This window comes from Mytilus galloprovincialis, chromosome 9, assembly GCF_965363235.1.
Source record: "Mytilus galloprovincialis chromosome 9, xbMytGall1.hap1.1, whole genome shotgun sequence".
NCBI classification, from domain to species: Eukaryota; Metazoa; Mollusca; class Bivalvia; order Mytilida; family Mytilidae; genus Mytilus; species Mytilus galloprovincialis.
Genome location: NC_134846.1, coordinates 5,648,679 through 5,676,294, shown reverse-complemented (window position 1 = coordinate 5,676,294; position 27,616 = coordinate 5,648,679). Strand labels below are relative to the sequence as shown.

At 32.6% G+C, this 27,616-nt stretch overlaps 1 protein-coding gene and 1 long non-coding RNA gene across 5 annotated transcripts; one reads left to right on the top strand and one right to left on the bottom strand.

The window, feature by feature from the left end:
* Positions 1–427: 427 nt before the first annotated feature.
* LOC143044304 (uncharacterized) lies at positions 428–26,244 on the bottom strand. 4 transcript variants are annotated; one of them, XM_076216254.1, is made up of 7 exons: positions 26,116–26,244; positions 25,728–25,829; positions 20,847–20,910; positions 19,541–19,708; positions 17,910–18,185; positions 17,085–17,191; positions 428–2,242 (listed from the first exon to the last, which is right to left on the bottom strand). In XM_076216254.1, exons 3-7 carry the CDS (start codon positions 20,905–20,907, stop codon positions 2,000–2,002), a joined length of 855 nt encoding a protein of 284 aa, XP_076072369.1. In that variant the 5' UTR covers positions 20,908–20,910; positions 25,728–25,829; positions 26,116–26,244; the 3' UTR covers positions 428–1,999. The 4 variants fall into 4 exon arrangements, with proteins under 4 accessions (XP_076072369.1, XP_076072370.1, XP_076072371.1 ...); XM_076216255.1 differs by having other exon boundaries at positions 25,728–25,785; positions 26,116–26,239; XM_076216256.1 differs by lacking the exon at positions 25,728–25,829 and having other exon boundaries at positions 26,116–26,243.
* Positions 4,273–9,726, top strand: LOC143044303 (uncharacterized). Its single transcript, XR_012968625.1, has 3 exons — positions 4,273–4,449; positions 6,845–7,063; positions 9,417–9,726. It is a non-coding gene; the product is annotated as an uncharacterized LOC143044303 (long non-coding RNA).
* Positions 26,245–27,616: the final 1,372 nt, after the last annotated feature.

Here is a 27,616-nt window from a genome sequence, read left to right as displayed (position 1 = left end):
CTCTGTGTTGAAGGACGTACTTTGACCTATAATTGTTAACTTTTTATACATTGTAACTTGGATGGAGAATTGTCTCTTTGGCACTCATACCACATCTTCTTATTTACAATAACTCCTACATCATGAACAAGGTGCCAATTGACAAAACATCGATGTTGGCTTGTGGATTGTATTTTGTTAAACATTTTAACTATCTAAATATTCAATGGGCAATAACTCCAAAATGGGTTGTCCTATTTTTCTGAAAATTCAACAGTTCAACCTTGACCTACTGATCATTTTTACCATAATCAGACTTGCTCTATCTGCTTTTGTTTTGAGATATCAGGGACCACCACGACAGATGTCAAGGGATATCAAAAGCTCACATGGCTTTTTAGGCTGTGTGAGCTTAAAATACATTCTCTTTCAAACACAAATCAACATCTTACATAAAATGTTTATTTTATTTAAATTTAACAAAAAACACCAGCACTGGTATCAAGTGAACCTACACAAATATATACACGAGACTTTCAAAAAAATCAAATTAAAATCACCTTCTAGGTAGTTAACATATTTATTAGATCTGTCTAAAAACAAAATTTCTAAGGTCTTTTATAAATCAACAGTTTAATGACACCAAACCTTGACAGGACTTTTCTCGTTTTCTTGCTGCTCGTCAGTTCAATTAAATTTTCAAACCATAACCAGATATCAAAATCAAAGCAGCTAACTTCAAGTGTCACACCACCAATTCAACCAATCAGCATCAAGAACATCACAAATTCAAACAAGCAGTATTTTTCAAATATTATGTAAAAGTCCTTCTCTCAGTTATTTTCAGCTGACTTTACCCTTAATTTACAAAATTAATCCTGATCCTTTATTTGTTTGATCACTTTAATTGCTATTCTGTGTATAAAATAAAATTTACCAATTGTGAAAATTTGATTAAACTGACATAATTTTGTTTAACTGATTAACAACAGTACCATGTCCAAGTAGGCTGCAAGGTATATATATATATATATAAATGGTTTATGGTTGGCTAATTTTAGCTTTACTTGCAGTCATTAGGACAAATTTGCAAAGGCTGGGATGTAATTGAAATCAAGTTAAAAGTTCAATAATGTGTCAATATCAGTTGACTTATTTTTTTGAGAAAAGAATACTTTTCAGTATAAACAATAGAATGCTGTAAAATAAATTGATTAAAAACAGTAAATACTTATAACAGTCACTAATATAAGGGATAAATTTTATAGATTTTGATTGAATGTTTAATCTTTCATTTCAAAACTAGATAACATCGTTGACAATTTGCTGAATAGTTTTTATTCTGATTATTTAAAATTACATTAATGTGTCCTTAATTTTTTTTTTTTAAATAAACTTAACTTTCAGGTATGTGTCTCCTGTGTAACTTTATCACAAATTTTAACAATTGTTGATGCTTTGAACGCCAAAAGATCATAGCCTGCCAACGACTTGCTTCTACAACTTTCATCATAGATGAGACAAAATTACATTTTTGGACCCTGAGATAATTTCAAAGCTTTCACACTTAAGCAAGTGATATAATTTATTCACTTTTAAACATTCAAACAATGCATTTCCTTGTTGAAATAGCCATCTTATTGTTATAAGATTTTGCACATTAATTTTATTGTTTTTTTTCATTTGCAAAAGGAAAATTCTGTATCTTCAAATCTAATTAATGATGTAGGAAATTGAATCTTCTGATAATTAAGAAGAAATAATAAGTTTAAAATTGAAATTGTTCTCAGTTATAAAAATCTACTATAATCATTCTGAACATTTTCAAATCTTGTTAATATAGACAAAATTTGATAGCACTATGCTTTAATAGTCATACATTCTTAGGAAATTTTTGTTAAAATATTTTCATAATTTATAAAATCATTATTTAAACATAAAATGTGTAAAAACAATGTTGCACTACAATAAAACCAGTAACTTTTGATCTCCAAAAAGATAGACAATAAAATTATAAAATCTAAAAGTTTTTGACAAACAAACTAGTAATATTCAAAGCGTGTGCAATCAATGGTAACAAGTAAAGAGAACAAATGCTGATTTCTTCCTCAATAAGGAAGAAAAGTTCTACTAAGAAAGTCATAAACTTCTTCCATATTTCTTCACTGACACAAGGATTAGTATAATCTCTAACCAAATCTTCTAGACCAATCAGAAGTGTCTGAATGCAAAGTCTCTCACCCTTTTCTTTACAAACATCTTTCTAAAATGTAAAATATAAGTAAAGAATTGTTCAGATAATTTAATAATAATCTTTATTGTCATATAAACATATTAAAAATGTTTTCGTTTCAAAATGAATTGTTTTACATTTGTCATTTCGGGGCCTTTTATAGCTGACTATGCAGTATGGGCTTTGCTCATTGTTGAAGGCAGTACATTGACCTACAGTTGTTAATTTCTGTGTCATTTGGTCTCCTGTGGAGAGTTGTCTCATTGGCAATCATACAACATCTTCTTTTTTATACTTAACTTTGTACCTGTTGAAAATTTGTTGGATTGAGTATATATTGGGTTATTTTTGTTATTGAAACTCATAAAGTCAATATTTTGGGAAGCAATTTCAGAGAAGAAATTGTTTCCTAAATTTTTATTTTATTTCTTAATGGTAGAAGAAATAAAATTGATAAATAGAAATACATTGTAAATGGCAGAGAGGTTTATATGAATTTGTCACTCTTAGAGACCTGTACATGTTACTGAGGTTATAGTGTCTACTTTGTCACTCTTAGAGACCTGTACATGTTACTGAGGTTATAGTGTCTACTTTGTCACTCTTAGAGACCTGTACATGTTACTGAGGTTATAGTGTCTACTTTGTCACTCTTAGAGACCTGTACATGTTACTGAGGTTATAGTGTCTACTTTGTCACTCTTAGAGACCTGTACATGTTACTGAGGTTATAGTGTCTACTTTGTCACTCTTAGAGACCTGTACATGTTACTGAGGTTATAGTGTCTACTTTGTCACTCTTAGAGACCTGTACATGTTACTGAGGTTATAGTGTCTACTTTGTCACTCTTAGAGACCTGTACATGTTACTGAGGTTATAGTGTCTACTTTGTCACTCTTAGAGACCTGTACATGTTACTGAGGTTATAGTGTCTACTTTGTCACTCTTAGAGACCTGTACATGTTACTGAGGTTATAGTGTCTACTTTGTCACTCTTAGAGACCTGTACATGTTACTGAGGTTATAGTGTCTACTTTGTCACTCTTAGAGACCTGTACATGTTACTGAGGTTATAGTGTCTACTTTGTCACTCTTAGAGACCTGTACATGTTACTGAGGTTATAGTGTCTACTTTGTCACTCTTAGAGACCTGTACATGTTACTGAGGTTATAGTGTCTACTTTGTCACTCTTAGAGACCTGTACATGTTACTGAGGTTATAGTGTCTACTTTGTCACTCTTAGAGACCTGTACATGTTACTGAGGTTATAGTGTCTACTTTGTCACTCTTAGAGACCTGTACATGTTACTGAGGTTATAGTGTCTACTTTGTCACTCTTAGAGACCTGTACATGTTACTGAGGTTATAGTGTCTACTTTGTCACTCTTAGAGACCTGTACATGTTACTGAGGTTATAGTGTCTACTTTGTCACTCTTAGAGACCTGTACATGTTACTGAGGTTATAGTGTCTACTTTGTCACTCTTATAGACCTGTACATGTTACTGAGGTTATAGTGTCTACTTTGTCACTCTTAGAGACCTGTACATGTTACTGAGGTTATAGTGTCTACTTTGTTGACTTGATGATCATATGTAAACAAAATGTCCATTGGTTTTCAATAGCAGTAGGACAACCGGAAGCGCCTGAGTAAGGATTTCGGCGCTCAGTGATACGGTTCACTAGACGACGTTGTCAACACGTAATGGCGGCCATTATTTGACGTCGGATTTAGCATTCCTCGTTGAAAGTTGCATTTATGACATTCTTGGATGATTTAACTTTGTGCCACACAACATAAAAGATAAAGCTTTATTCCAGATATTGCAGGTAATTATTTTCAAAGAAGTCGTATCCCAAGAAATGATTTAAACGGCAAAAATAAAGTGTAAAATAATATGATTATGAAACATGAATATTGAAATCCAAGTTTTCATCATTTCCTTTTCATGTAATGAATTTACTATTTATCCGAGTATTTCATGTATTTATCACTTTTATTATTTTACTACATTCGGATTTCGGTCTGGGGTATCCGCCCTTGTCTCCGGAAATATTATACCCACTGTCAACATCCGTTTTCAAACTGGACAGACAAAATTAAAAAAGTGTTCTTCACGATCTCCCTCGAAATAATTCACGCTATCACTTTGTGAACATTGTAAACATGAAACTGCAAATACGGACCAAAACGAATCAAATATGAAAGCGTGGATGATCATGTTTCATGCCGACTGTAAGTTCTCTAAAAAAGGGGGTGGGGTGGGTGAATTTCGCTGCTCGTCAAAGTTAAGACGTCCATGTACTAAATCATTAGAATGTAAGACATATTCACTTTAACTCTTGGCTACTTTATACCTGGTCTTATATAAATAAATTCCTATTTCATCTGCGAACAATTAATTTTATCTTCATTATAAACTAACTACCTAAGGTATCCGGTTGTTCCGGCCCCAAACCGATCCGGCCCCAAGTCAATCCGGCCCAAAGTCGATCCGGTCCACGTCGATCCGGCCCCAAGTCGATCCGGCCCCATAATAAAATAAGGCAAATCAAACAAAATTTCTCAATTTGAGAAATTTTAAGAACTTAAAAGAAAAGCAAAGTTTGTGCGTATCAGCTTGGGCATCGGCTTGTACCGTTGTGTATGTAACTATTTGTTATTACACAAGATGAAAGACTTGTTAGGGTCACAGTCAATTGAAAGAAAACGCTAATTACTGCTGATTAATGTTGATGTCTGAATTGTTTTAATATAATTATACCCAATAATCTTGAAAACTTGTAATAAAAACATAATCAACCTAGTTGTTTTATACTCATCTGAAGAAAATATTTTTTTATTTTTTTTTTACCGTACACCTTTAACATTATAATAAAAATCATAAACATTTATGAATTACTTTAATATATATCTTTATTTTTATTCCTTATAAATATTTTTTTTTATTGGGGCCGGATCGACTTTACATTTGGGCCGGATCGACGTGGGGCCGGATCGACGTGGGACGGATCGACTTGGGCCGGATCGACGTGGGGCCGGATCGACGCGAAAGAGCACCTAACTAATTTTATTCAGGATAAAATCCAGTACAAAAGGATCATTGCTGAAACATATGAACACATATAAAAACATATACAAAACAAAACATAACAGCCAACACTTTTGACACTTATAACAACATGAACAAGCAAGAGACAAAACTCATTATATGTTAATTGTTTATGTGTTAAGAATCAGAATGTATTGTGTATTGTTGTCATTATTGCCGTCAGGGGCCCTTAATTGGAAAATAAAGAACTTTGAACTTTTATATGTCCCTGATTTCATTTATATAATACATGTACACTCATTTTATCTATAAAAATTAAATCTTTTATGAACACAAATTGATACAGTACAAAGGGAAAGGGATTATAGGCACTTGTTTCTGACAATGGGGGTTCACTATCCATACTCTTCTTTCCCATATATAAAAAAATAAACCAGATACATGTAGTATCCCCATTGTAATTAACCAATCACCCGTCACCCATTTGAGAGTTTACACAGTGACATACATTTACATGTCAGACCAGAAACTAACAAATTTCAGTGGCAAAACCAGAACTTTTCATAAAGGGGGGGGGGGGGGGGGCTCCAATCATGCTTCAGTCCCTATATAATCAACCAAATTTTTTCCAACAAGGTCTCAATAGTCATGACAGTGGTGGTTCCAGGATTTAAATTGAGAAAAACTGGGTTGTTAGTGCCCCCAACATAGGCGGATTTAGGGGGGGGGCCCAGGGGGCCCGGGCCCCCCCTTTTTGGGAAAAAATTTGGTTGCTTATATAGGGAATCACTGAAGCGTGACTGGAGCGGGCCCCCTCTTAGGTCAGTCAGTGGGCCCCCACTTATGAAAATTTCTGGATCCGCCACTGCCCAAAATGTATATAATTTTAGCTTGTATTGTACATGTTATGATATTTATGTACACTATAATATAATTGAATATAAAAATGTTAACGAAAGGATTGTTAACACACAAATCTGCTCCATGTTATGATATTAAACATTGTTATCTAACATGTTTAACACCGCCACATTATTTATGTATGTGCCTGTCCCAAGCCAGGAGCCTGTAATTCAGTGGTTGTCGTTTGATTATGTGTTACATATTTGTTCTTCGTTTTTTCATAAATAAGGCCGTTAGTTTTCTCGTTTGAATTGTTTTACATTGTCTTATCGGGGCCCTTTATAGCTGACTATGCGGTATGGGCTTTGCTCATTGTTGAAGGCTGTACAGTGACCTATAGTTGTTAATGTCTGTGTCATTTTGGTCTTTTGTGGATAGTTGTCTCATTGGCAATCATACCACATCTTCTTTTTTATATTATACATAAAAAATAATTTTTCAAGACTTGGAAATATTTTCTTTGCCCATTATTGCCTTTAACTTTCATGTATTGAGCAAAATGCTTGAGGCATAATTATTTATAATACTTAGTAAAAACATGTATTTTCTTGGTAATTCATATGGCAAATTTGTATTAATGTGTTGATAATAACAATGCAAAGTTTAATTTTGCTTTGAATAATTTAGTATATAATTTATTTAGTAATTGTATGTACATTTGCTTTATATTTACAGGAAGGAGAAAGATGTTTTCAATTTGAATCAAAAATTCAATACATAGGACTTTTATATATCAACAAAAAACACTTGTACATGTGCATGTGTATGTCATGTATGTGTGATATACATACAACAAGAAAACAGTAATCAAATGGAATGTCAACGACCAGTGTCCAGTAATGTTGAAAGCAAAATGATTTTGATAGAAAACAATAGGACTAGAATATATTATGGGTAAGTAATCCAAAAGTGTCTGTTTAGGGTAAAAACAGTCAGTTATTTACAGTGTGCTATGATTTCAATCCCACAAATATGAAACAAAAACATAATATACATGGTATGCAGACTGTTTTCATAAGGGAATTGACTGAAAATATCTACATTTAACAGTCAGACATAATTATATACTAAATTATTTTTTTTTATATATAAAAGTTGCCAATGGAATAAATTGAGGATGGAAATTATAATTAATGAGATATACGTAAAAGAATCATACACAGACTTTAAGGTCGAATGGTATTCTTTTAATAGTTTAAAGATTTTATTCTGTTATCTATGCCTTATAAATGTCAAGATAGTTACATTTGGATTTAAAACCTAATTTCAAGAATGAAGGGTACCATAATTTAAATTTATTTTATGATAAAAAAAACAATATAAGGGAATTAACTCTTACATGATGTGCATCATATCCATGCAAATGAAGCGTTTTAATAAATCTGACCATTTTTATACGACCGCAAAAATTGAAAATTTTTTGGTCGTATATTGGTATCACGTTGGCGTCGTCGTCCGAATACTTTTAGTTTTCGCACTCTAACTTTAGTAAAAGTGAATAGAAATCTATGAAATTTTAACACAAGGTTTATGACCACAAAAGGAAGGTTGGGATTGATTTTGGAAGTTTTGGTCCCACCATTTTAGGAATAAGGGGCCAAAAAGGGCCCAAATAAGCATTTTCATGGTTTTCGTACTGTAACTTAAGTTTAAGTAAATATAAATCTATGAAATTTTGACACAAGGTTTATGACCACAAAAGAAAGGTTGGGATTGATTTTGAGAGTTTTGGTTTCAACAGTTCAGGAGTTAGGGGCCAAAAAAGAGCCCAAATAAGCTTTATTCTTGGTTTTTCGCACAATAACTTTAGTATAAGTAAATAGAAATCAATGAAATTTAAACACAAGGTTTATGACCACAAAAGGAAGGTTGGGATTGATTTTGGGAGTTGATGTCTGAACAGTTTAGGAATTAGGGGCCAAAAAGGGGCCCAAATAAGCATTTTTCTTGGTTTTCGCACCATAACTTTAGTATAAGTCAATAGAAATCTATGAAATTTAAACACAAGGTTTATGACCATAAAAGGAAGGTTGGGATTGATTTTGGAAGTTTTGGTTCAAACAGTTTAGGAATAAGGGGCCCAAAGGGTCCAAAATTAAACTTTGTTTGATTTCATCAAAAATTGAATAATTGGGGTTCTTCGATATGCCAAATCTAACTGTGTATGTAGATTCTTAATTTTTGGTCCCGTTTTCAAATTGGTCTACATTAAAGTCCAAAGGGTCCAAAATTAAACTAAGTTTGATTTTAACAAAAATTGAATTCTTGGGCTTCTTTAATATGCTGAATCTAAACATGTACTTAGATTTTTGATTATGGGCCTAGTTTCCAAGTTGGTCCAAATCAGGATCCAAAATTTTTATATTAAGTATTGTGCAATAGCAAGAAATTTTCAATTGCACAGTATTGCGCAAAAGCAAGAAATCTTCAATTGCACAGTATTGTGCAATAGCAAATATTTTCAATTGCACAGTATTGCGCAATAGCAAGAAATATCTAATTGCACAATATTGTGCAATAGCAAGAATTTTCAATTGGAGTTATCTTTCTTTGTCCAGAATAGTAGTTGAATCAGCTTAAATCATTGTTTTATACAATATACAATGTATATTCACTTTTACTACCAACTGATAAATTAAAACAATCTTTACCATTCAGTGATTACAAGCACTTTCTTTACGTTTTAATATAATATTTTATGATGTATTTAAATGAGTAGTTATTGTTGCAAACTCCATTAGAAATTTGAATTTAGATCAGTTTTGTAATAAGGGAAAGGGGGATGTGAAAAAAAAATTGGGGGGGGGGTCAATTTTTTTCATTTCAGATTTCATAAATAAAAAGAAAATGTCTTCAAACATTTTTTTGAGAGGATTAATATTCAACAGCATAGTGAATTGCTCAAAGGCAAAAAAAAATTTTTAAGTTCATTAGACCACATTCATTCTGTGTCAGAAACCTATGCTGTGTCAACTATTTAATCACAATCCAAATTTAGAGCTGAATCCAGCTTGAATGTTGTGTCCATACTTGCCCCAACCGTTCAGGGTTCAACCTCTGCGGTCGTATAAAGCTGTGCCCTGCGGAGCATCTGTTTTTTTTTTAGATAAGAGAATGACTTGAGCAGACTGTATTGAGGTCATAGATGGCAATAACAATGAAATACAATATATTATAATTATTATTCTTCATTAATTTTTGATTAAATTAACAAACTTAATTTAATAACAAAATATTTCATTTTCAGTAGACAACACATCCTGTCAGAGGAATAATTTTACTGGAGGATAAAAATTTTGATACCTGGAATCAGCAATTTATATGAAATTTGTTATGAGAGATATATTCATGTACAGAATGGTATCCGAGGTGGTTCAAGTGATTATAAGCGGACATTTTTGTTGAACTAATGCAGGATTTAATAAATGAAAGTTTAACAGACTATGGGCTCCAAAGTTTAGTAACAAGAGGATTTTTTAAATATGTGAGACTCATCAACATTAAAAAGTGCAGAAGTGAAATGTCACCATATTTATTAAAAAAAATCAGATTATTGACTCGGTTGTTTTCATGAATATTTTGTTTTAAGCAATTTCACTGTTATATAATTAATAAGATTCCACATTTATTTTATACTTCTGACAACCGAATATTATATCTTCCCTCTGGCCTCAAGTGTTTCCCTTTTATTTTGCATGAGTGTAATTTAAAAAAAGCTCGCTTTTAGTTTTGGGCAAATTCAAGTTTTGCCATTCCAGAATTATTCGACTTTTTTCCTGGTAAATTAGACATGTACCCACATGTTGTATTTTGCTTTGGTACTTTTTCAAGAAATTGTGGATCAAGGCTGAATTCTATCAAATAAGCTCATTTTTGGATATTTATCACATATCACATACTTGAATAATCTTTAAAATTGAGAATATAGATGGGCAATGTGTCAAAGAGATAACAACCCAACCAAAGAGCAGAAAACGAGCAGAACCAGTAGTATGCTTATATTGATTTACTTCACTTTTGCCTTGTTGTTGAGATTGAGTGAAAGAATTTTTGTTTTGTTTATTCCTATCAATTAGGGGGGTGGGGACTTGTATTCAACACTGCATAACTAAATGTATATCCCATCACCAGATATGAAGCAGCCAACCATACAAAATAGGCCCCCCGTCACTAAAAGGAGAAAAGAGGTGCACAACATACAAAATATTCCATAAGGCTAGCTACATTGTATCATTTGAAATTATGTTTCATTTATTTTTTTTACATGTGGAATTGTTTTTGTAAGTAGTTATTTATTCAATTCAAGGTAATAAATACAGTTACCTTTCAGTAATATGAAAATTAGAAAGTTGGGGTATGATCAATGCCAATAAGACAACTCTCCACCAGATATCAAATGTCTAAAAAGATTAACTTGAACAAAAAGCAGTTAGTGAGCCACATGTATAAAAGACCCTGTTAAATTACACAAGATAGGCTGAAAAGGAATATTCTGCATCTGTATGCAAAAGTGAAAATATGTTTAGAAATAAAAGATGTGTAGCAATGGATGCAAATGAATAGTCAATCAAGACAAAATCTGCAACGTTTTGGCGTATGTGGTTTATTCACAAAATTGTCAACCAAATTTTACATACTTCATTCAAATAATTTACATTAAAGAGGACAACAAAATAAAAAAAAAGAACAGGGCGAATGGGTATAAGGGCAAAGCACCCAGGGCGAACAAGTACAATGGCGGATCCAGCCCCCCCCCCCCCTTTAGGAAAAGTTCTGGATCCGCCACTGAAGTACTATTGTGAACGGACCAGGATTTCTTTTGAATTCCCACGACCTACTTTGAATAGAATTGGTCATCCCTCCTATGCATAGATATATTGATAGTCAGTATGTCAATGCCCCAAGAAACTGCAAAATGAATTTTTAATAAGTTTTTAAAGTCATGATGAGTTTGAACCTCCACTGTAACCAGAGATTGAGAACCATGAGCCCTAAAAATGACACATGCCTCTGACAAAATAAAAAGAGCATGCCCCTGCCAACGCCCCCCTTTTAAAAATAAGAAACCAAACAAAACATACAACGATAATTATATTAACGAAAGGAATATCAACAGCTTTTCTATCACCTAATCAGATTAAATGTTCATTAAAAACTCAGCGGCAGGTAACAATATTCACGGAATGAATCTTGTTTTTTATAAGTTACTTTGAAAACTTTTAGTTAAAGTACGATCATGATTTCAACAAATCAATCGGGGTCCCATGATGTGTAAGCCTAACACTCTAGGGTACCAAGTATATGTATAACGTTGGTATGGATTCAACATATTGCATGCCTTCCTTGGCATTAAGATTAACAAAGAAGAAAAGAATCCAACTTTTAATGACATTTTACGTTGGCATTTTAGGCGCCGGAAATTGACAACGTTTATCTATATACTGACACAACTTCGGTTGAGGTCGATTCCGGCAATTCTGCTTAAAAAATCATATCCAGTAAAATTTATTGATGTATTAACATATATTTGATATGTTTAAACTATTTTTAGTGGATATTTTTTTCGAGAGATGAATTACTATCGTGTTCTTCAGAAACAAGGTAAAGGGAGGATCAGGGCCCCCATAGTGGGGACATACAAAGTAAAGATGACCATTCTCAATTTCTACTCGATAGAAGTGCCTAATTTTTTCAAAACACATACATTTTGTACCAAAGATTAGCATATGAAAGTTTTAAAAAAATTGAGTCGGAGATTTTTTAGAAACACCTCATAATTTTAGCATATCAATAGACGTAATGGAAAAATAGCCAAAAATGGCGCCTTCTTCAATTTCGAAAAAAATCTATAATTTTACAATTCAGTGACACAAACTGCTATATTTAAAGTGGTTTTATACCTAATGATTCACCTTTTCATGATATTTGAATAAATATTTACTTTAAAAACAGAAATTCTTCCAATTTTCAAATCTACCGACCATGCAAGGAAAAACCTATAAAAGATTGAGACCCCTACTTTAAAATGGGAACAAATTTTTGCCCTGGCTTGGACACCTCTGTTCTTTACGAATTTCGATGCCAAAAACTCGCGAGAATAGGTTGTAAAATTTTTTAGCAAATCGAAGGATAGGTATTTTTTTGTTCCCATTTTTGATATAGCCATTTAATCCTATAGTGCAGAAAATCAAAATCCGAAATTCTATGTTCAGATGTAAAAAAATAAGATTTCCTTATGTTTCAATGATAAAAAATGAAAATAATATGTAAACTCATATATTTTTCTCATGTAGATATGCTTAAAATCGACAGTATTTATCGTCCGCACTTTGCCGCAAACGAATTTAAAAAAAAATACAAAAGCGCGCCATTTTTCAGTTGACGTCGGCCGACGCAAAATAGTCCAATTTTCGGCGTAGGACTACTGAGCGCCGCCGAATCACATTTTGGCCGAAAAGGCACATCCGGTTGTCCTACTGTAGGCTGAATAGAGTAAGACAATTTCATAATATTTATTCTTTAAATCTTTTTTGAAGATGATATCTTATTTCTTTAAAGGAGTAGGTCCGGTAAGGGCCGGTTTTGGCCTCAAATTTCAAGTTCATCTGACGAAAGATTTTGGACACTTTTTGAACACTTTAATGTCTATTTCAATTGATTCAATTATTTTTTGTGAAAGATTTTAACTGATTCTCTCATTACAATGGCTCCGATTCTAGCTAAATATGAAAAATCTATCAAATATGCCAAAAACTGTCACTTTTCATATGGTTTTTGCCAAAAATGAATGTGGCTGCATCCGTGTTCATCCTAGACCTTTATATATGTTATATATATGTATCATCATTAAACACAACTTACATTTCAATATCAAGAATGAACACAAATGCGGCCACTTTCATTTAAGACGGAAACCGTCTAAAGTTTAACTAAAATGCTGAAATTGTGAAGATTTCAGTAATTTAACATGACTTAATGATGCAAGTACCCGATATATGTGCATTGTAATGCCAAAACTGCCCATATTTATGTAGCAGAGGCTAAAAATTAACTAAAAGTTTAGTTGACATTTAAACAATTTTATAAAACTGCCATATTTTGGGGCCAAAAAGGGGTCTTACTGAACCTTCTCCTTCACTGATTTCAGCCAGGATCAGCAATTATTTTTTAAAGATCACTTAGTGCAGTAAATTAAGTAGATAATGTTTTGAACTTAATACTGCATTTGAATTTTTAAATAAAGGGTGGCTGCTGCTGCTCATGACACAAGGAAGCTAATAAACCAAGATTTCCAAGTGGTGAAGTTGAAATCATTTCTTTATTAGTCTTATGGACACCACCACAAATTGGTTGACTGTTATAGAATATCCCTTTCAAATATAGATGATAACAGATATGTTCTTAAGGTGGTACCTAACACTACAGGGAGATAATTCTGTAAAATCAGCTAAACATTTTGATTACGTTGTGTTGTAAGCTTCTCAATGATCAAAATAAGTGTTTGTCAAACTGCTATATAACCAGTGTAATTTTTCTGATAAAACGGTTGGTTCAAAATTTTTGAAATATTTATATTTTTGTCAAAGAGTCAAAGTAAATACTTTGTCAAAATTTTAAGAAAATTAAACGAGCCAAATTAATTTTAGTTAAAGTGTTGGGTACCACCTTAACTAAAATTCCATCCCCTTTTCCCGAATCTGACCTTCCAAAAATAAGACATGTTTCTGGGTTTGCACTTACATGAGCAATGCTACGGCTGCCACATGTGGATCACTATCTGCTTACACCGGAGACCCCCCCCCTCTAGTTTTAAGTGGGGTTCATGTTGCTCAGGGTTCTATCTTGTGGGTTTGTGTTCTATTGTTTGTTTGATGGTCTTTTTTATTTTTAGCCATGGCATTGTCAGTTTTTAGTTTCAACATATTTATTTATGGTGGATTGGGAAACAAGTGATTACAACTTATATTAATCCCTTTCCACTTTGCTAGTGCAAGTGCTGCCTTGTAGCGGCATTAACCTGCTTTTTTTCGTCCCCTTTCGACAGACTATCATAATTTCACAAGACCATATTGACAAATGGTGTCAAGGGAGAGTTGTTTTCGACTTATGAGTTAGATGTCCCTCTAGTATCTCTTGCCTCTCATTTGATACTTTATATTTATTTACCACTTATGTTTAACAGTCCTCTGTCTGTCCGTTTGTCCATTTGATACTTTATATTTACTTACCACTTATGTTTAACAGTCGTCTGTCTGTCCATTTGTCCATTTGATACTTTATATTTATTTACCACTTATGTTTAACAGTCCTCTGTCTGTCCATTTGTCCATTTGATACTTTATATTTATTTACCACTTATGTTTAAGTCCTCTGTCTGTCCGTTTGTCCATTTGATACTTTATATTTACTTACCACTTATGTTAAACAGTCCTCTGTCTGTCCGTTTGTCCATTTGATACTTTATATTTATTTACCACTTATGTTTAACAGTCCTCTGTCTGTCCATTTGTCCATTTGATACTTTATATTTATTTACCACTTATGTTTAACAGTCCTCTGTCTGTCTGTTTGTCCATTTGATACTTTATATTTACTTACCACTTATGTTTAAAAGTCCTCTGTCTGTCCGTTTGTCCATTTGATACTTTATATTTATTTACCACTTATGTTTAACAGTCCTCTGTCTGTCCGTTTGTCCATTTGATACTTTATATTTATTTACCACTTATGTTTAACAGTCCTCTGTCTGTCCGTTTGTCCATTTGATACTTTATATTCATTTACCACTTATGTTTAACAGTCCTCTGTCTGTCCGTTTGTCCATTTGATACTTTATATTTATTTACCACTTATGTTTAACAGTCCTCTGTCTGTCCGTTTGTCCATTTGATACTTTATATTTATTTACCACTTATGTTTAACAGTCCTCTGTCTGTCCGTTTGTCCATTTGATACTTTATATTTATTTACCACTTATGTTTAACAGTCCTCTGTCTGTCCATTTGTCCATTTGATACTTTATATTTATTTACCACTTATGTTTAACAGTCCTCTGTCTGTCCGTTTGTCCATTTGATACTTTATATTTATTTACCACTTATGTTTAACAGTCCTCTGTCTGTCCGTTTGTCCATTTGATACTTTATATTTACTTACCACTTATGTTTAACAGTCCTCTGTCTGTCCATTTGTCCATTTAATACTTTATATTTATTTACCACTTATGTTTAACAGTCCTCTGTCTGTCCATTTGTCAATTTGATACTTTATATTTATTTACCACTTATGTTTAACAGTCCTCTGTCTGTCCGTTTGTCCATTTGATACTTTATATTTATTTACCACTTATGTTTAACTGTCCTCTGTCTGTCTGTTTGTCCAATTGATACTTTATATTTACTTACCACTTATGTTTAACAGTCCTCTGTCTGTCCGTTTGTCCATTTGATACTTTATATTTATTTACCACTTCTGTTTAACAGTCCTCTGTCTGTCTGTTTGTCCATTTGATACTTTATATTTATTTACCACTTATGTTTAACAGTCCTCTGTCTGTCCACTTGTCCATTTGATACTTTATATTTACTTACCACTTATGTTTAACAGTCCTCTGTCTGTCCGTTTGTCCATTTGATACTTTATATTTATTTACCACTTATGTTTAACTGTCCTCTGTCTGTCTGTTTGTCCATTTGATACTTTATATTTATTTACCACTTATGTTTAACAGTCCTCTGTCTGTCCGTTTGTCCATTTGATACTTTATATTTATTTACCACTTATGTTTAACAGTCCTGTGTCTGTCCCATATTAAAATTAAAGAACCTTAGTGAGCACGCTCACATACCCCACGTCCCCACATTGTCATAGGAGAAATTAAATAAGTATAAGAAAAAAAAATTGTATAAGAAAAAATACTGAATAATAAATTCCTGTCAATATACACATCTACATAGTATGTCCTTATTATCTACAAAATTTCATGAAATTCTGTTGTGTGTTTTCAGAGGAGTTGAGATGACAAACTGTTGCAGAAGTACATTGAAGCAAATAAGTTCAAAGGGGCATAACTCCTAGAAAAAAAATTGAATCGTAATTTCCTGTTGATATGCACATCTACGTAGTATGTCCTTATTATCTGAAAAGGTTTCGTGAAATTCTGTTGTGTGGTTTGAGAGGAGTTACGATGACAAACTGTTGCAGTAGTACATTAAAGTAAATAAGTTCAAAGGGGCGAAACTCCTAGAAAAAAAATTGAATCGCAATTTCCCGTCGATATGCACAACTACATAGTATGTCCTTATTATCTGAAAAGGTTTCGTGAAATTCTGTTGTGTGGTTTGAGAGGAGTTGCGATGACAAAAAACAGGACTGACGGACGGACTGACGGACGGACTGACGGACGGACTGACGGACGGACGGTTTAAAAACATTATACCCTCCGCAACTTCGTTGCGTGGGGTATAATAAGTTTTATTAAAATGCAGGTTGTGCTCATATGACTTTAAAACTAAACAAACATGTTCATCATAAAAAAAATCTTTGAAATATATTTCAAATGAGGGGCTTAACCTGATTTGACAATTTAAAGAACATGGCAACACAATAGGTTAACGTTTTCTTTGTAGTAGTGTAGTCTCATGAACTATGCATGTCCATTTTACAGTGACATGTACATGTCTTTTAAATAATCCAATTTAACGTTTTGACAGTACAGGGTATGCATGGTGGTCTATGGATACAAGTTCTTGTTTTAATTATTTTTGGTGAAATAATGGCTAAAAGAAGAACAGTGAGAAAATCAAGAGGTCCTTTAAAAAATGTATTACAAATTTCTACTAATAAATCGGTCAGGTCAAGACATCAGACCTTCTTCGTTCGAACCCCTGCTGTGTTATAAAGATATGAAACTAACCTTCAACAAAATACTGCAGAACTCTGCACTGAGTAATATATCTTTGCCAGTCAATACGTCTTTCATGACAATCTTTAAAATGCTCAAGTATTCCTCTCTGGAACATTCTGAAATGATCAACATAATATCGAAAACATCAATTTATATAATGAAGTTAGTTCTTATTATTAAAACCTTATTGTGACTCTTTTATCTAAATTTTTTCAGATTTATAGAAAGTTTGATTTATTAAGATATCAATGTTTTCACAAATTATTTTTTTTCAGATCTGGTCCGAGACCACAATCATTTCGTAGTGCATTTCTTTTAGAACATAAATGAAAATTAAAAAAATCCAACCTGTGCTTTCTCAATGAAATTTTTACAGTGTGTTGTACATGTACTACTTTTGGGACAAATTATATCAAATTTATAGAAAAGTTCATCGGCTCTAACTCAAAATATGGACAATTTTATGTATAGGGCGTCTTGAAATCTTTTGACAGCTTCCTAAGTGCTAATTTTTAACCTTTTTCAGCTTTTTCACTACTTTCCTTAAAAATTTGGGACCCAAATTTTTTTACAGTGTAATTTTAACCCCTTCTTGCAATTTGAGGCATTAAACATGGAGAAATAAATTTGGAAGGGGTATGAAAATTAATGGCAAGTAACCCACTGTCAACACTAGAGACTATATTCGTGAACAACGAAAATCAAGGGACGACAATTGTGGTCTCGGACCATCTAGTCTCATTGTCCAATCCAAATGGTTGCAAAAATATTAAAATCTATAGTCAATATTTCACAATATATATATTCATTACTATTCTTAAATGTGTATCAAACCTTGATTTCTGTAAGCTTTGAAAAGCACTCTGACTTCTGATGGTTTGTGACCTGTTAAAAATTTGTTCACTCGGATCTGTCTTTGTAATCTGTGACTTAAAATTTCTACATTAATATGTCTATGTACTACATTCTTCAGTGAACTTAAATCCACACTAATCTGTCTGTGTGGTGTGGAGGCTTTTGTCGGTGATTCATCAGAGCTGATGTTGCAAACATTTATGGGATCATGATCTAAATCTTTTTCCACCTTCTTGTCACTGTTATGTTGTCTATCTATAAAATACAAAACAAGAATGTTACCCATACATTATCTGAATAACCAGGTGCTCCGTAGGGCGCAGCTTTATACGACCCCAGTGGTTGAACCCTGAACAGTTGGGGCAAATTTGGTCACAATATTCAAGCTTGATTCTGTCTGAATTTGGATTGTGATCAAATTTTTGACATAATATCGGTTTTTGTCACAAAATTTATGTGATCAAAGATCTAACAAATCTATTGCACAATACTGTGCAATTGAAGATTTCTTCTTGAAACTTTTCAAAATTCGAAATTTGAAAAATTTTGAAAAAAAGGAAGCCCTTCAAAAAATGGTAAACAAAAATCCCCCCCCCAACTTTTTGAAACCCCCTTGGAGAAATAACCCTTAAACTCAATCCCATTCTTTCCATTGCAGTATTGAACCTTGTAGTACAATTTCAGAGAGATCCATACACTTAAACACAAGTTATTGTCATGTATGTTTGGAAACTAGAAACATGCTTCTTTTTGGCCCTTTTTTGGTCCCTAATTCCTACATATTTTAGGCAATTAACCCAAAACTTAATCCCAGCCTCCCCTTTGTTATATGGTACATTGTGGTACAATTTCAGAGAGATCCATACAAATACACACAAGTTATTGTCTTGAAACTAGAAAAATGCCTTTTTTACCCCTTTTTGGCCCTTAATTCCTAAACTTTGACCCATAACCCCTAAAATGAATCCAAACCTTCTACTTGTGGTTTTAAACATTGCAGTAAGATTTCAGAGCAATTGAAATACTTCTACACAAGTTATTATCTTGAAACTAGAAAAATGATTGTTTTGGGACCCTTTTGGGCCCCTAATTCCTAATCGGTTGGGACCATCATCCCCAAAATCAATCCCAACCTTTCTTATGTGGTATTAAACCTTCTGAAAAAATTTCATGAAGATCTATTCACTTAAACTAAAGTTATTATCCAGAAACCAATGTGTCTTCGGACGACAACGACGCAGACAACAACATCATACCATTATATGATCCCAAACACTTTTGGGGGTCATATAAAAGCCCTTATTTTGCATATATATATTTCTAAAAGTTCAAACATAATGTTCATGTGTACCAAGTTTCAAGTTGATGTGACCCCAACTTCATAATAAATCTCTATAAACCAAATCTGTACATCTAATAAATAAGTTAGATTAATCTGGTATTTACCCATGTAAGTTTTGAGGCCCTTTATAGCTTGCTGTTCAGTGTGAGCCAAGGCTCTGTGTTAAAGACCAAACTTTGACCTATGATGGTTTACTTTTACCAATTGTGACTTGGATGAGAGAGTTGTCTCATTGGCACTCATACCACATCTTCTTATATATACTTACTTTGTACATTGTTTTCCTGAGTTTCTTGTTTTTTTCTCATATTTCTGTTTATACAATTATTGTTTGCATCCTCAAAGAGATTTCTGTTGACCCTAATGACAAGGTCACCAATGTTGTTGTTGTCATCATCAGACTCTTTCAACGCAACCGTGCGTCCAGATCTTGAAGCTATAAATAGACATGTTTAGATTTAATTACTGTGAATTCATTCATATTCATTGGATACCAATTTTTGTGGATTTCGTGGGAACAAAGGAACCACAAATTTAAATGTTCATCGATATATTATTTTTTTAAAGAATGTATGCAAACTTTGCCAAAAAAAAAGAAATTAAATATCCTAATGGTTTATCCATGAAAATATGCCAGTTTTCCTCTATCCTTAAAAAATTGTTACAACCGAAAATAAATGAAACAACAGTATATGGTTAATACTATGTAAAAATATAGTGAACATAATTTTATATATATAATTTAATTTTGGATGTAACGCGTCTTCTGATTGGCCAACGTTATTTTGTTATCAGCCCATAGACATAATTTAGTCATGTGACCGTGACGTCATCAACGTTTTTTCATGGTTTTCTAGGGTTTTAAATGGAATTTAGAATTAAATTATAAGAAATGACTGTAATATTTTTTCTCTCTATTCGAAATAACATAAAAAATGTGGTGCACACTGTTAAATAACCCGCTACGCACGTTATTCAGTGTGCACCACATTTTTTATGTTATTTTTTCATAGACAGAAAAAATATTACAGTCATTCCTTAAATAATTATTTGATAGCAGGCAGTTATCAGAAAAGTTAACTGCTTGTGGCAGCCAAGCGAAATTATGTATGTTGCCTTCTTGAACTAGTCAGAATACAACTTGTTTATTGGCTAATTATATAAAAATGATCTGACACAGTTTTGACCATTTTTCTAGAAACTGGTCTGTTGAAATTTGTTTAGAGATAAACTTAAAAAAAATGTAGAACTGTTCAAATGGATAAGTTTATCTAAGGGGATCTTTACCTAAGATTTTAATTGAGAGTTCCACCTTGTGAACTAGGAAATCAAAATTTCAAAAAACCCAGTTTAAATACTACATACAATGTATACTATAGTTTCAAATATCTGTTACAAAATTAAAACTTAATTGACCACTTACCATGCTTACAAGACTTTTAAGGATATAACCATAAAAGGATATAATCATAAACAAGATTTTATTTTCAAATCACAAAGTAGCCTTATCATATTTTCTCCTTTAAAATCAAAAGGTATAAAACTGAACTATAGGTCAAGGTTTGAGTATTTACCAGGTATACTATAGTATTGAATTGTTGGTCTTTTTGGTTTCTTTCCTTCTTTGCATTCCATTATCTGTAATATAGAAAAATAGTAATAAAGTATATAGAATTCATGAAAGTCATGTAAAACAAACTAGAGGCTCTAAAGAGCCGGTGTCACTCAACTTGGTGTATGTGCTTATGAAACAAAGGACACAGATGGACTCTTTGTGACCTCTAATTGTGTGTTGGTGGTGGTGATGTGTTTGTAGACATTACTTTAATGAACATTCTTACAATTAACTTTAGATATAATTAACTTGGCCCAGTAGTTACAGTGGAAAACATTTTGTAAAAATTTACAAAAGTATACAAAATTTATGAAAATTGACTCTAAAAGGCAACAACTCTTAAAAGGGGTCAATTGACCATTTTGATCATTTTGACTTATTTGTAGGTCTTACTTTGCTGTACATTATTGCTGTTTACAGTTTATCTCTATCTATAATATTATTCAAGATAATAACCAAAAGCAGTTAAGCTGCAAAATTTTCTTAAATTACCAATTCAGGGGCAGCAACCCAACAACAGGTTGCCTTAATTGGTCTAAAAATTTCAGGGCAGATAGATCTAAACCTAATGAACAATTTTATCCTCATCAGATTTGCTCCAAATTGTATCAGAGATATGAGCCAAAAACTGCATTTTACCCTATGTACTATTTTTAGTCTTGGTTTCGCTGGTGGAGTCATCTAGGACACATTTTTTAAAGTAAATACCCTAATGATTATTGTGGACAAGTTTAGTTAAATTTGTCTTAGTGGTTAGAGGAGAAGATTTTTGTAAAAGATTACAAAAATTTAGGAAAAATTGTTAAAAATTGACTATATAAAGGACAATATAACTCCTTATGGGGTCAACTGACTATTTTGGTCTTGCTAACTTATTTGTAGATCTTACTTGGCTGAACATTGTTGCTGTTTACAGTTTATCTCTATCTATAATAATATTTAAGATAATAACCAAAAGTTGCAAAATTTTCAAAAAATTACCAATTCAGGGGGCAACAACCCAACAAAGTGTTGCCTAATTGATTTGAAAATTTAATGGCAGATAGAAATTGACCTAAGGAACAATTTTATCCCATCAGATTTGTTCTCAATGCCTTGATTTCAGAGATATGAGCCAAAAACTGCATTTTACTCTATGTACTATTTTTAGTCATGTTGGCCATCTTAGTTCACAGGCGGGGTCAATGGACACATTTTTAAAACAAAATACCCTAATGATGATTGTGGATAAGTTTAGTTAAATTTTCCTAGTAGTTTCAGCATTGTTCAGAGAAGATTTTTGGTAGAGATTACAAAAATTTACGAAAAAATGTTAAAAATTGACTATAAAGGGCAACAACCCCTTTAGTGGTCAACTGAAAATTTTGGTCTTGTTGACTTATTTGTAGATCTTACTTTGCTGAACAAAATTGCTGTTACACTTTCTCTCTATCTACTTGTATAACAATATTCAAGATAATAACCAAAAACGGCAAAATTTCCTAAAAATTACCAATTCAGGGGCATCTGTCACAGAATTCATCTGAAAATTTCAGGGCAGTTAGATGTTGACCTGATAAACAATTTTATAATGACAGATTTGCTCTAAATGCTTTGGTTTCAGAGATATAGGCCAAAATCTATATTTTACCCCTATGGTCTATTTTTAGCTATTGCGGCCATCTTGGTTGGTTGGGTCACCGGACACATTTTTTAAACAAGATACCCCAATGATGATTGTTGACAAGTTTGGTCAAATTTGGCCCAGTAGTTTCAGAGAAGATTTTTGTAAAAGTTACAACAACGGATGCCAGACGAAGGACGCCAAGTGACATTGAGTGATGAGAAAAGCTAAATGGGCTCAAAATGATAAAAAAACTTTGTTTCTTTTATTAAAAAGTCATTAGACCTTAGGAAAGGAGACCAATAACTGTTTTAGTATATATGTATATTATTATTGTAGAGTTTTTCATTGATTGTCCTGTCCCTATTAATTACTCCCCTGATATTCCCTTAGTAAGACGTCAAATGGATAGAGAAAAAAACATACATGGCACTCTTCTTGTGTCCCTTTGTAAAGATTTGCAGTTGAGACTTCTTAATGGGAGATTTCTAGGCGATTCCTTAGGATTTTTTACTTTCTATAATTCTAATGGCCAAAGCACAGTTGATTTTATGTTAACAACACCTAATTTATTCTATTGTGTACAGCATTTTATTGTTAGATCTCCAGTGGAATTGTCTGACCACTGTTTATTATCTGTATGCTTTAAATCATGTACTCAAAGAGAGACAACTCTTGAGTCTCTTTCTGATGTTGGTAAATTTCAATGGGAACATTCCATGTCAGACAATTATCATGATGCTTTATTACATAAAGTGTCTGTAAATGATATATTAGATCTAATGAACAATATTGATGATGAAAACTGTGATGATATTGATTTTCTTGTCTCATCAGTTAATAAAATTTATGTAAATGCAGCATCAGAAACTTTAGTATTAAAAAAGAAAAGTTCTCGTCCATTTAATAAGAGAAAAAGAGCTAAACCAAAAAAAGCATGGATGTCCAATGATTGTCTTTTGCTGAGGAAAGAAGTAAGATCTCTTGGTAAAAGACTCCAAAAGGATAAAAATAATGCTAACCTTCGCCAAACATATTCTAATTGTGTAAAACATTATAATAAACAAAAAAAGAGCTTAAAAGCAGAGTTTTATAGGACATTTATTAGTAAATTGAATAGTCTAGAACACAAAGACTGTAAGTCCTTTTGGAAATCTATTAACAATCTAAAAAATAATCACCAACAGGCACCCAGTCCATTATCAAAGCAGGAATGGGTAGAACATTACAAATCCCTATTAAACTCTGATTCAGAACTTAATTTTCCTGATGATCTTGAAACATCAAAAGACAATCATTGCTCTCTGGATTACCCATTTACTTGTAATGAAGTTAAAAAGGGTATCACTAGACTTAAATCTGGTAAGTCTGGTGGTCCTGATTTGATATTGAATGAGTTTATTAAATGTAGTGCCTCATCCATGGTACTAGTTATAGTAAAACTTTTTAATAAAATACTACAATGTGGAAAATTTCCAAAATCATGGAATCTGTCATATATTTCTTCAATTTTTAAATCAGGTGATCCAAATGATTGCAATAACTATAGAGGTATATGTGTCTCTAGCTGTTTAGGTAAATTATTTACTTCATTACTGCAAAACAGATTAACTGTGTTCATAGAGTCTAAAGACTTGTTGAGTGTCAAGCAGGGTGGTTTTCGTGAAGGATATAGAACAAGTGACCATATATTCATAATGAAAACTTTAATTAATAAATATTTAAATAAGTGTAAGAAAAATCTTTACATTTGTTTTGTGGACTTTAAAAAGGCATTCGACAGTGTTGTAAGAAAGGCATTACTACATAAATTGCTCAAAAAGGGAATAGGTGGGAAATTTTATGACTTGTTAAAACATATGTATAGTAATACATTATATTGTTGTAAAACAGATGGATTTATTAGTGAATCGTTCCATGCTAATTTAGGGGTTAAACAGGGGGACAGTCTTAGCCCCACCCTTTTTAATATTTTTGTTGATGACATAGATTCCTATTTCAACCCTGTTTTGTCTGATCCGGTTAATTTAAATCAGAACACCTAATGGCTTGCAACACTGTGTGGATGCCTTACAAACTAATGTTTAAATACTATGCTAGATTAACTGACATTGAAGTTGGAAACAACCCAAAATTTGATTTATTAAAATCTGCATTCATTGAAGATAAAAAATTGTATACACAGAAGAGCTCTTGCTGGGTACAATCATTACATATAAACTAAAAAAGTTAATCAACTTTGATTCACTTCAAATATCACATAATGTGTTTGAGGACTCACTAAAAAACTTTTATAAATACAAGATTTTGGGTCAACTTGAGCATATCAAATCTAATAACACAGGTAAACTAAGATTTTATAGTAAAATGTGCTCATCCTTTGACTTAAAAGCTTACTTAAGATTTGATATTAAGAAATATGATAGATCACTGCTTACAAAAATTAGAATAAGTGCACATTCACTTGCAATTGAAACTGGGAGGTATAGCAAACCAAAAATTTTAGCAAGTGAAAGATACTGCAAACTTTGTAAAGATAAAGTGGAAGATGAAGTTCATTTTCTTTTATATTGTCCTCTATATAAAGACATTCGAGACAAGTTTGATATTTTCAAAAACCTTAATAATGATGATGATATTAAATCAACAATTTATTTACTTAACCCAGTAAATCTGGTTGACACCAGACAAATATGTAATTATTTAAGTCAAGCTTTTGAACTTCGTAATAAAAATCTAATGTCAGTTGGTCTACCATAAGTATAATACTGTGTAATAGTAAATACTGTGATATTATATATATAATTGGTACTTGAAATGCTTTCTTTATGTTATATTTGCATAAATTGTCATGTTTAATGTGTTTGTATCTTGGAATACGCATTATATCATATGTGCTTTGTCCAATAAAATATTTGAATTTTGAATTATATGTGTATGTTTTGTCTATGCATTTACTGTAATCAAAAGTGTTTTTTGTTTGTTTCGCAAATACACTATTCCAGAAAAAATAAAAAGCAAGAGGGTTTGGGTTGGACAACACTTGCATTCTCTTTATTTTGTAACTTAATTGTATAAATTTGCTCCCTCATATTATCAACAGAAAAAAAACCAGCATGAGGTGTCCTACCCCAAACCTTTAAACCCTTACATCAGATTTTTTTTTTATCCTATGAATTCTGAATGATTGTACCTGCACATGTCTTGGAATGCCTATATATATATATACATATATACCTTCCTATCCTGAGATCAGACCACATGGATCAATGAGGATTAATTGGTTCTCAGCAGCCTTGCAAGAGAAATGGTATCCGACAATGACTCTACTATATTCAACTATAAAACAAAACCCGTTATGAAATGCATCAAAAGATTACGTCTAACATGTCTAAGTGAGTTTAAATACTAATTACCTTAAAACCGTCCAAACTTTATTTTTGAAACACACAAGGTTAAAGTAAACAAACAGACTGAGCTCTGGTCATATTAACAAATATTTTTTAAATGTTTATAACTCTTGTTTTTTGGAAACAGATTATCAGATATAATAATTTTGATATGAAAAAAAAAAACCCAAATAGCACATTCGATATACATCTGAAGTGCATTTTTCTTTCTTTACCTTTTCTTCTTCAGATAATTTCTACTCTGTTGGCTACTGGTTTAAAAGTGTTGTACTTCAGATTAAAAATATAAATTTTGTATTCATCCAGACTCCAAATGTGAAATACGTCACAGTTTTGTGTGTATCACGGAGGGTCGTCTCAAAACATGGTTTTAACGGTCCTTGCATGGAAGTTGATTTTTTTACATGTTTATTCTGGGACTATTATGAATGTATTATGTCCCAGCTAAATTGAATATTTTATTGGTTTCGCTTTTTGGTTAATTTTATTTGTTCTTTGTTTTTGTAATGTTTTGTTACTGTTTTTTTCATGAGTTTTGTTTGTGGTCTTTTTTCCGGCAAGTTAGGCCGGGTGAGGATATCAGTCCAACCTGGGAACAGTATACCTAATTATATACTGAGTGCCAATGAAAACGCAACACTTTGTTTTTCAAAAATAAATTTATACTAGAAATGATAATCTTTCAAAATAAACAAAAACTGTTTCCTTGTCATCTTTCGTGCGCAATAGGTAAACGAAACATCCAATGTCGAATCATCAACTCACAGTCCTAACACAAAATGTTACAGCCCCGTGGTGCATTGCAATCTCCACAGCGCCGTGGAGTTGATCATCCCGGACGTTTAATGTGATCCCGAGGAATTTTATTCCACTTGTCCCGCAAAGCAAACTCAAGCTGACTTTATGATATTGGTGGTGGTTTTCATCGTCTAAACCATGTTAAATCTGATGCAAAATTTGTTCGATTGGACCAAAATCCGGCGAAAAGCAAGACTTTTGGCCAAGGCGCGTGCCAAATGTCTATGTAACCACCACTGATATTTTTTGGTACATAATGAATGTTTTTTGGTCTACCGTACAGAATTCGATGTTTACGCCAGACGGCCGTTTAGATGTCACTAAGGAAAAACTGTGGTGCTCTTTAACAATTTCTGCGCAAATGGTGCTTTACTGAAATTGCTCCAAAGGTTCTACCGTGACCACCATTGAACTCTCGTGACCTTTGAACAGCCATCAGAGTCGATATCGGATATGTTAAAGACCAAATGTATCGGTCTTGCTGAGCGTTTCTTGCTTTTTGTATCCCGGGATGTGGCTGTAATATCATTAAATGATTCATTTTGGTTGAATTTGTGGATGATTTGGGTTGTTGTAGAGGCTACAGCTTCAGTCTTCTCGTAATTGTATACTGTGAAAGGCTTCATTGGATCATGCCGAAAACTGCATGTCGCTGGTTGTGATAAAGTCCTGGCATTTACTCAGATGTTTATTGCAGTTTGTTAACAATAAGGGCGGGAAAATTCATGACATTAGCCAAGCTTTAAATGACAAAATCGTGAAAATGGTGGGTATGTTGAAAAGCGGTGAACTCGGTTTATGTCCGTTCAAAATAACCCTTACTTCGCATTTGTTCCAAAAATCACTCAACCGTAAAATTGTCGACAATTGTCTTAAAAGTCATTTTCAACCAACTATACAAAGTTCTAATATAAATAT